This window comes from Coregonus clupeaformis, chromosome 17 (genome assembly GCF_020615455.1).
Source record: "Coregonus clupeaformis isolate EN_2021a chromosome 17, ASM2061545v1, whole genome shotgun sequence".
Taxonomy (NCBI): Eukaryota; Metazoa; Chordata; class Actinopteri; order Salmoniformes; family Salmonidae; genus Coregonus; species Coregonus clupeaformis.
The window spans coordinates 28058025-28067506 of record NC_059208.1 but is presented as its reverse complement, the minus strand read 5'-3'; the positions used below and the strand labels follow the sequence as shown (position 1 = coordinate 28067506).

The following is a 9482-nucleotide window of genomic DNA, read 5'->3' as shown; positions in this document are numbered from 1 at the left end:
TAGTATCTACTTTACTTGCTCTGGCAATGTAAACATATGTTTCCCATGCCAATAAAGCCCTTTGAATTTAATTTAATTGATAGAGGACTGGATCATGGATATTACCCGATTTGGCATGGGCATTGCCATTGAGGGCTTCCACCATTTTTAAGTATTCAACTGGATGGGGATTCCTATGAGTTGGGAGCAACCAGCCAATGAAGGAAAAAGCCTCAATTGCCCATACTGTAACAGATCTTATAATGGCACAGATACAAAGACGAGTCCTCCATCTCTATGGCCTGTTGTTCGCACGTGTATCTGCCCTCTCATTGGCTAGAATGGTCCCACCTGATCTCACCTCCTCACGCCTGCCTTCCATATTTGAGGACATGTATTTTGATTGTTAGAGCGGTCACTTGACTATCTTGTCAATATAATAGACACTCTTTGGTTTGCTTCCGTTTGGTTCCTAGAGTATGGTAAACGGTTTCCATTGCAAAAGTTTTGCAACGGAAATCGACTAATGAATACACCCCAGGTGATGATGTCATGTTTTGTGGATCATGTGATTTGTCTGTGTGAAAAAGAATGGCTGACGAAGTGGTGACTACTGAGAGAGGGTGAGTGTGTTTCTTTATAAACAAGCTTAGAGCCACGCTTTTACATATTACAATACTGATAAAAGCGACCCACAAAAAATTCATCATAATATGGTTGTGTGTCTTGTTATTAGCTGGATCTAGCATGTTGATTGTTCTTGTTTGTCGTCAAAAACCTGTAACAGTAAGCTAAAGTTACTTTTCAGTTGACTTGACAGACTAGTGGCAACAATGTTGCTATTCCATGAGTTGACATGTGTCACCTTGTTAATAGTTTATGCCGCGTTCAGGTGACTAGGAAACTCGGAAATGTCCGACTTGCTTATTAGTTGAACGCGGCACGTGATTAACTATACTGAACAAAAATATAAACGCAACATGCAACGATTTCAAAGATATTACTGAGTTACAGTTCATATAATGAAATCAGTCAATTGAAATAATGAATTGGGCCCAAATCTATGGCTTTCACATGACTGGGAAGGGGCGCTGCCTTGGGTGGGCCTGGGAGCCAGGCCCAGCCAATCAGAATTAGTTTTCCCCCACAAAAGGGCTTTATTGCAGACAGAAATACTCCTCAGTTTCATCAGCTGTCCGGGGGGCTGGTCTCAGACGATCCCCTAGGTGAAGACCCTGGATGTGGAGGTCCTAGGCTGGCATGGTTACTCGTGGCTGGCATGGTTACTCGTGGCCTGCGGTTGAAAGGCCAGTTGGATGTACTGCCAAATTCTCTAAAATGACGTTGGAAGCAGCTTATGGTAGAGAAATGAACATTGAAATCTCTGGCAACGGCTCTGTTTGACATTCCTGCAGTCAGCATGCCAATTGCATGCTCCCTCAACTTGAGACATCTGTGGCATTGTGTTGTTGTGTGACAAAACTGCGAATTTTAGTGGTCTTTTATTGTCTCCAGCACAAGGTGCACCTGTGTAATGATCATGCTGTTTATTCAGTTTCTTGATATGTCACGCCTGTCAGGTGGATGGATTATCTTGGCAAAGGAGAAATGCTCACTAACAGGGATGTAAACAAATTTGTGCACACAATTTGAGAGAAATGTTTTTTGTGTGTATGGAACATTTCTGGGATCTTTTATTTCAGCTCATGAAATCTGGGACCAACACTTTACATGTTGTGTTTATATTTTTGTTCAGTATACAACCAATTAGCAAGACATTTCAGAGTTTTGTAATTCCGACTAGCACGTGAACACGGCATTGGTCCGTGGCCTTTGCGTCAAAACGTTATAAAACCAACGGAGCGGTTTAAAGCTTGAAATTTTGTAAAGATGCTCTTTGGGATGATGTGTTAATTGATATTAGAAGGGATGGTGGGATTTGCTATATTGTATTAAGCTATCCCATGCAAAGTTTACAGCTAGTGTGATCTAGTTTTATCTCAGTCTTTGACAATGTCATATCTCTAGATGTTTTAGTTGTTTACATTTAGGTAGCCTACTTATAGGCCCTTTAAATGTCTCGTTTTCTATTTTCTAATCTTAATTTAAGGCAATTCCATGGTAACAGAATTACCCTGAGAAATTCCATGGTAACGGTATTATGCTGAGACTCAGATTTTTCACTTACAAATTTATACCAAACAAAAACCATTGATTTCAAAGTTTAACAAACCATAGAACTCTATGCAAAAGGACTTAACAATTTCCACAGAACATTTAACAAAAATACATTTGCAGGAAGAACTGTGCAGATACAAAGTTTGGTAACAGAATAAAACTGAGGATGATTTTACTGTAATTCTGTTACCAAACTTTGCATCTGCACAGTTTTTCCTGTAAATTGTTCAAAGTAGTCATTGTGCATAGAGTTGGTTTGTTAAACTTTTGAGGAATTGGCTTTTAGCAAATGTCATATAGACAATCTCCAAAATGCCGAAATTAAAATGTTTTAGGAAGGCTTGAAAGCTTTGTTCAAGGATTTCTGTAAGCCTATAGACCACTCCACTACTGCAACCCACTTTCAAGGACCAATTATCCAATACCATACCGTTCTAATCCGTTTTGATTTTGGATGTAACTAAGTCCAATACAGCAAATGCTGCAAATCCCATCCCTAACACTAACTGCATGTTTCCATTCAATTAACACAAGCACATATGATTGATAAGCTTAGGCTATTGCATGTAGTCCCTGGCATATAACATCCCTTTTTCCACTTTGTTTTTTAGTTTGTTTTTTGGCTGCAGACTGGCTCAGCGAATACTGATGTTTCTTGGTATTCATAGTCTTTTCTACAATTTGTTGAGTTTCCTGGACAGAACGTTGAGGTAACCTGTCTGTGATTGTCACAGATTGCCCCCCCCCATATGTTTCTGCTGCTGCTAGTGTTGCTTTAACTCCCCGCTGCATAGAGTGCTTGAGGCAGGAAGTAACATCCCTAGCAGTCCAATCAGTTAACAAACCCTGCTTGTGCCATTTTCTTTCAACTTATCCCCGAAACATGTTTACCAGTTATTATTTTTACATTTAATGTCTTGTCTCCTCTTTGTTGTGAAACATGACTCCTGACTACCATAGTAATCCCAGACCGTATAGGCTATAGCCTAGGCTGGTTGATGAGTTGTCTGTGTCTATGCAGGTCCTGGACTTCCACAGCATGGATCACCAGCTGGCTGCCCTCCTGGTGCCCCACCTCCCAGAACCAGCTCAAGACTGCAGAGGACAAGATGCTGCAATGTAAGGAATTCCTCTCTCCTTTACCATCAAACTGTATTTCCAGCCATTGCCAATTTGTGGATTATTATGTGTGGATCTGTCTCATCCCCAGGCATCACAGGCAAGGTGTCCCAGCAGTATGTCCCAATCTCGGATGGTAAAATGCTGTGGACCCTCACATTGAACGGAAATATGAAGGACCAGACTCCCCTGGTGCTGCTGCATGGCTTCGGTGGAGGGGTGGGCCTGTGGGCCCTCAACCTAGACGCCCTGGCCCAACAGGTTAGTCTCTGAAGCACAGGCTTCTCATGTACCGTTGGAAAGCCTGAGGAAGTTCTCCTCAGAGAGACAATATAAAGGGGTGTAGTACGACAGAGTCTAGATGGAAACTAGTGCACTTTGGCGCTTATCAAATATCTAAAGTATTTTGCATGGTTGGAGCTCTGAACAGGTTGTTATAATCCTATTTCTGATGTTTATGCTAGCATGCATAAGGTACGAAACTAACGGTGCATAGGCTACTAAAACGTAGTCTGACACGTTAGGAAAAGAGAGACGGACAAAACAAGAAATAACGAAAAACAAGGAAATGTCTCTTCTGAGGGGAAACTTCATTTCTACTCACAGCCAATCTAATGCGAGTGTTGAATGCCAGCCTTGCCATTCAAATGCAAAATTCAATACTGAATTTCTCCAGACTTCTAAAAGAGAATTGACAGGATGGTCCCAGGTGACTACCAACAGGTCAACTGTCTACACCTGCTATATCTAGCTAGCTCTAATTGCCTGTCTACTATGTATTGTGTGTGTCTTTGTAATACTTTGACTTCTATTTTTAGTACGTTTTATCATGTTGTGTAGCGCCTTGGGATAGAACTTTATAAATAAAATCAATTTCCATTATTATTATTGTTATTAACAGAGGCCCGTCTATGCCTTTGACCTGTTGGGCTTCGGCCAGAGCAGCAGGCCCTACTTCAGCTCCGACGCCGAGGAGGCTGAGGCCCAGTTTGTGGACTCCATCGAGCAGTGGAGAGCTAAAGTCGGCCTGGAGACCATGATCATGCTGGGCCATAACTTTGGAGGTTATTTGGCAGCTGCGTATTCGCTCAAGTACCCCACCAGGCAAGTACCACCTGACATCACCCAACGCTTTCCTCAGTTCAGTACCATAGCCAGGTTTCAATATGAATGGCTGTTTTATTCCTATAAAGACAGAATAACTTAGTATTTAGCCACCTCTAGGTATATATATATATATATATATTTTTTTTTTACATGTATCTAGCTAGTCTTTGGTTCACCCTCCTATGCTTGACTAATACTGTACACCTCAGACCTCACAGGATGTTGGCACGCAGGTGCTAACCTCTGATAACATGAATGTCCTTAAAAAGTGTCCCCTCTGTGCTGGATCTCAACTGAATCGTCTTCTCTCACTGTGTTGCTAAGCTAAGATTTCAGCAGGAACCTGACTCCCTACGGCTGTTTGATAAATGTCTTCAAAAAAGCAGCCAGCCAGCCACATCATGTCCTTCTAGTATTAAAGTAGCCAGCCAGCCAGCCAGATGATGTCCTTCTAGTATTAAAGCAGCCAGCCAGATCCTTCTAGTATTAAAGCAGCCAGCCAGCCAGATCCTGTCCTTATAGTATGAAAGCAGCCAGCCAGATCATGTCCTTCTAGTATTAAAGCAGCCAGCCTGCCACACCCTGTCCTTCTAGTATTAAAGCAGCCAGCCAGATCCTGTCCTTCTAGTATTAAAGCAGCCAGCCAGCCACATCATGTCCTTCTAGTATTAAAGCAGCCAGCCAGCCAGCCACATCATGTCCTTCTAGTATTAAAGCAGCCAGCCAGCCAGCCACATCATGTCCTTCTAGTATTAAAGCAGCCATCCAGCCACATCCTTTCCTTCTAGTATTAAAGCAGCCAGCCAGCCACATCATGTCCTTCTAGTATTAAAGCAGCCAGCCAGCAAGATCATGTCCTTCTAGTATTAAAGCAGCCGGCCAGCCACATCCTGTCCTTCTAGTATTAAAGCAGCCAGCCAGCCACATCATGTCCTTCTAGTATTAAAGCAGCCAGCCAGCCAGCCACATCATGTCCTTCTAGTATTAAAGCAGCCAGCCAGCCAGCCAGCCAGCCACCCACATCCTGCCCTTCTAGTATTAAAGCAGCCAGCCAGCCAGCCAGCCACATCCTGTCCTTCTAGTATTAAAGCAGCCAGCCAGCCAGCCACCCACATCCTGTCCTTCTAGTGTTATCGGAGTGCCCTAACTGGCTCTGAATTAAGGACACAACGCTCTTAATCTGACTGGGGCACTTTGGCTGCGTTTAGACAGGCAGCCCAATTCAGATTTTTTCCCCACTAATTGGTCTTTTGACCAATTTATCTTTTCACATAAGCACTTTTTCAGAGCTGATCTGATTGGTCAAAAGACCAATTAGTGAAAAAAAGATCAGAATTGGTCTGCCTGTCTAAACGCTGCCTTTATTTCCCCTGTTCAGTTTACCGACGGACAGATCACTTAATAAACTGTGCCCTAGTGGTTTAGATTATTTCCTTTCCAGATGTTTCAATACAACCATCAATGTATTGTGTTCACAATCATCGAGGCGTTTCAGTTGTTATTTCAGATTGGGGTTGATGGAGGTGTATGGTCTTTCCTCTTCACTGTCCTGTAGGGTGAAGCACATGGTGCTGGTTGAGCCGTGGGGCTTACCTGAGCGTCCAGACCCAGAAGACCAGGACAGGCCCATCCCCGTGTGGATCAAAGCCCTGGGAGCCATGCTGAGCCCTTTCAACCCCCTGGCAGGGCTACGTCTGGTGGGTCCACTGGGTAAGACTGGCAGCCTGTCTGACTAGATGGATGACAGCCATAGAAATACTACTGTAAATTATATTTATTTGATGACCGCATTGTTCGAGTCTGGTCTATACCTGTGTGACTGGATGACTGCATTGTTTATGGGATGGAGTTTTTTACCAGCCTTCAAACCCACCTCCTTTGTTCTTCAAGGTCCCACACTTGTTTCAACTCTAAGACCGGACTTCAAGAAGAAATACTTGTCCATGTTCAAAGACAACACGGTCACAGAGTATATCTATCACCTGAACGTCCAGACTCCCAGGTCAGAGACCCTCTCTTTATTTCATGTTGGAGCTCAGTGGCTTTTATCTACACTTATTCTGGGCCTGTATTTACAGTCTCAGTCTGAGTGAGTTTCAATACAGTTTGAGAATGTTTTCCTCTTAGACCGTAATGAAGAAGATGTTATGATTTAAGATTAATACGGTTATATGGACAGGACAGCACTCCAATTCTGAAATGCTTTTTTAATATAGGCTGTGATTTTAATTTCTCACACCTTTACTTCAGTGATAATGTTAGTTTTGCTCTGTTGTAGTGGTGAGTTCAAAGTAGCTGCTTATTAACAGTTATTCGGAGAATATCAGATTATCATATACCTTACTGCTGTACTTCACCCTCTTTAATAATAATCATGTTTGTTTACTCTTTGGAGTGGTGAGACAGCCTTCAAGAACATGACCATCCCATACGGGTGGGCGAAGAGGCCTATGCTTCAGAGGATTGGCCTGCTCCACGCTGACACCCCTATTACTGTGATATATGGGTCACGCTCCAGCATCGACGGTAACTCTGGCAACGCTATCAAAGGAATGAGGCCAAACTCTCATGTGGAGATCATAGTACGTTTTCTATTTCTATAAACGGAACCCTTTTAAGATGCTGTCTGTGTGTGATTCTCTTGTAATGTGTGAGGCAGCTGGCTCAGATTTTATATTCAGATTTATTTAGCAGGTGGCAGGAAAAAAGTGAATTGAAGTATTAAATCCTAGATAAATATGATTCTCCAGAATGTGTATATGATCATGTAGCTCTCTTCCTTCTCTCTCTCTCCCCACTCCACCCCCCTCCTCCCTGCCTCCCCCCTCCACTCACTCCCAGGCTATCAGAGGGGCGGGTCACTACGTCTTTGCTGACCAGCCAGAGGACTTCAACCACAGAGTGCTTCAGGTGTGTAACGCGCTGGGCTGAGGTGGGGAAACAGGGCACTAGTTAACCTGCAGAGAGCGACATGTTATACCTGTCATGCCCATAGCTTGTCCTCTGTGAGCACGTGATCCATAGGGATAGAGAGGAGAGGACTGGACATACGGCTCAGTAGGGCTTCTTTTTAACACTAAGGTCCTCACTAGTAGGCCTACCACCACCAGCACAGCAGGCCTACTAACTAGGGAAGGAACCCGTGTTGGAAAGATGATTCTCCTGGATTATTTGGTTTGACTCTGTTGTATTCATACTACTGACTAAAGAGAATGGCTCAGAGTTTTTACGGCTTGTTGTGGATTTTGGCCATTTTGTGTGTGTGTGTCAGCTTTAATCTGCTGTTATGAGAAATGTGATTTTCAGAACGATACAGACTATAATTTGACCAATCGTGGATTATTCTAATTCTGTCAGAAAGATCCTTCATGAGATTATTTAGAAATGTTTCATTTACGTCATAACAGCTCATGTAGATATGATCACGGACCGTAGAGATTTAATTTGTGTAGAATTGATATGAATACACATGATTGTGGAACTTTTAGACCTCTGGTTTTGCTGATATCCCCATGACAACTGAAGTGCCTTTTTAATGACCTAGGATGTGACCAGGGACTACGGTCACTGCTGCTGCTTTTTGGTCTTAGCTTTTTATACGTCCCATTTGTGTCCTTTTGCAGTGGTCGTTTTCACTTCAAGATTTTATAATTATGTTCTCATTCATACAGTGTTTTGGCTCTTGTTGTGGTCTAGTGTTGAAATAATCCAGTTATTAAAGTTAGCGTGTGCAGGTGAAGGAAAGGTTTCAGAAACAAAGTATCAGAATTGAGTAATTTAAAGATCACTACCTCATTCTCCTCAGCTGCCATTGTGGAAAAAAGCTTCTGCCTCAATAAATCCCATGAATTCATTGCTACAGTATTTTATAGTATTTCTAGTCACCTATCCAGGGTATTTGTCTGGAAAAGCACAGTATCTAGGCCTAAGGTCAGTTAGCATAGCTATAGCAGCTTGTCAGCTTATTTCATATAGGCTACATCTTCGGCTAATATCTCTGTGTGTGTCGTTGCAGATTGGGTGGGTTGCTTATAATTTTATAGCCACTTTACCCAGTGCAACCTTTTCTCTAAATCACCTTTTACTAGATTTGCTGAGCCCAAGGATGAGGTTTGATTAACTTCCAAACATGTGGATATCTTTGTATTATTGTCCATCATATCATTGTACGTCTCCAATCACAACCCAATTACCGTGGAGAAGAAAGGATGCTTGTTCTCTCTATTCATGTATTGTAAAATACCTGTAAATAATAAAGATATATTATGATTTTGGTGGCCTTTGTTTTGTGACATGTAGATCTAGATTTGTGTTGTTGCTGTGTGAAGAGCAACAGTATTTCAGTCTACAACACTACTTCCAGGCATTCTGTCTGAAAACCACAATGGACACATTTCCATCTACCATGATTGTAGCTTTTGTCACTGTATTGTGTGGTGTCTATTGTTTAGTCTGTGTCCATTCGTTGTTGTCATTTTTATCAACACTGATTTCTGTTCAAAGAGGAGCGCTAATCTCAACCGTTTTCGTTCCTATGAACTGTTCCTTTGTGAGAGATGAGCCCCACTGTGTGGAATGTGGTCATTCAGAGCTCAAGAGGAAGAACACAGGAGTCTTTTAATACCCATAAAGGTACAAATCTACAACATTGACATTAGTATGACAGTCAGGGATAGACTTTACACCATTCTGGGTTCTTTGTTATTGTGCTCTAAAATGGAGCAAAGCAAAGGTGAACATTTGTCAATATTTTCCCCAACCCCTTTGACATGTCAGAGCTGCCAACTGTCGGCTAGTAAGAGTAATGGTTCTTATCTGTGTTGAAGACAGGCCTTGTATTTCAATACATGACCACTAGAGGGCAACCTCCCTCAGATCAGGAGGTGTAGGGAGGGAGGCTGCCTTGCTGAAGTGCAGTTAGCTAATCATCAAGGTCAATGTTACATAATTCAGTTCTACTACCCATCCTATGACCACTTAAAATATCAATATACATAGGCTGCGTAAAAGGAAGTATGGTGTTTTCTCCGCATTAGGGTCTATATGTGGCTGATATGGCTAAAGGCTAAAGAAGAAAAAGTTGCAGCGTTGAATTTCAA

The 9482-nt window shown here is 42.4% G+C and overlaps 1 protein-coding gene across 2 annotated transcripts; it reads left to right on the top strand.

Annotated features, from left to right (window-relative positions):
• The first annotated feature begins 528 nt into the window (after positions 1 to 528).
• LOC121543294 (1-acylglycerol-3-phosphate O-acyltransferase ABHD5) lies at positions 529 to 8656 on the top strand. Of its 2 annotated transcripts, XM_041853053.2 has the most exons (9): positions 571 to 602; positions 2769 to 2867; positions 3179 to 3276; positions 3368 to 3537; positions 4178 to 4380; positions 5939 to 6093; positions 6274 to 6385; positions 6779 to 6965; positions 7225 to 8656. In XM_041853053.2, exons 1-9 carry the CDS (start codon positions 571 to 573, stop codon positions 7312 to 7314), a joined length of 1146 nt encoding a protein of 381 aa, XP_041708987.2. In that variant the 3' UTR covers positions 7315 to 8656. The 2 variants fall into 2 exon arrangements, with proteins under 2 accessions (XP_041708988.2, XP_041708987.2); XM_041853054.2 differs by lacking the exon at positions 2769 to 2867 and having other exon boundaries at positions 529 to 602.
• The last annotated feature ends 826 nt before the right edge of the window (positions 8657 to 9482 follow it).

Excerpts from the sequence above, each read along its gene's own strand:
- LOC121543294 (XM_041853053.2), top strand. The coding sequence starts at position 571 with ATGGCTGACGAAGTGGTGACTACTGAGAGAGG. Across the intron at positions 3,538-4,177 it reads TAGACGCCCTGGCCCAACAG|AGGCCCGTCTATGCCTTTGA; the intron begins GTTAGTCTCTGA and ends TGTTATTAACAG. Across the intron at positions 6,094-6,273 it reads ACGTCTGGTGGGTCCACTGG|GTCCCACACTTGTTTCAACT; the intron begins GTAAGACTGGCA and ends TTGTTCTTCAAG.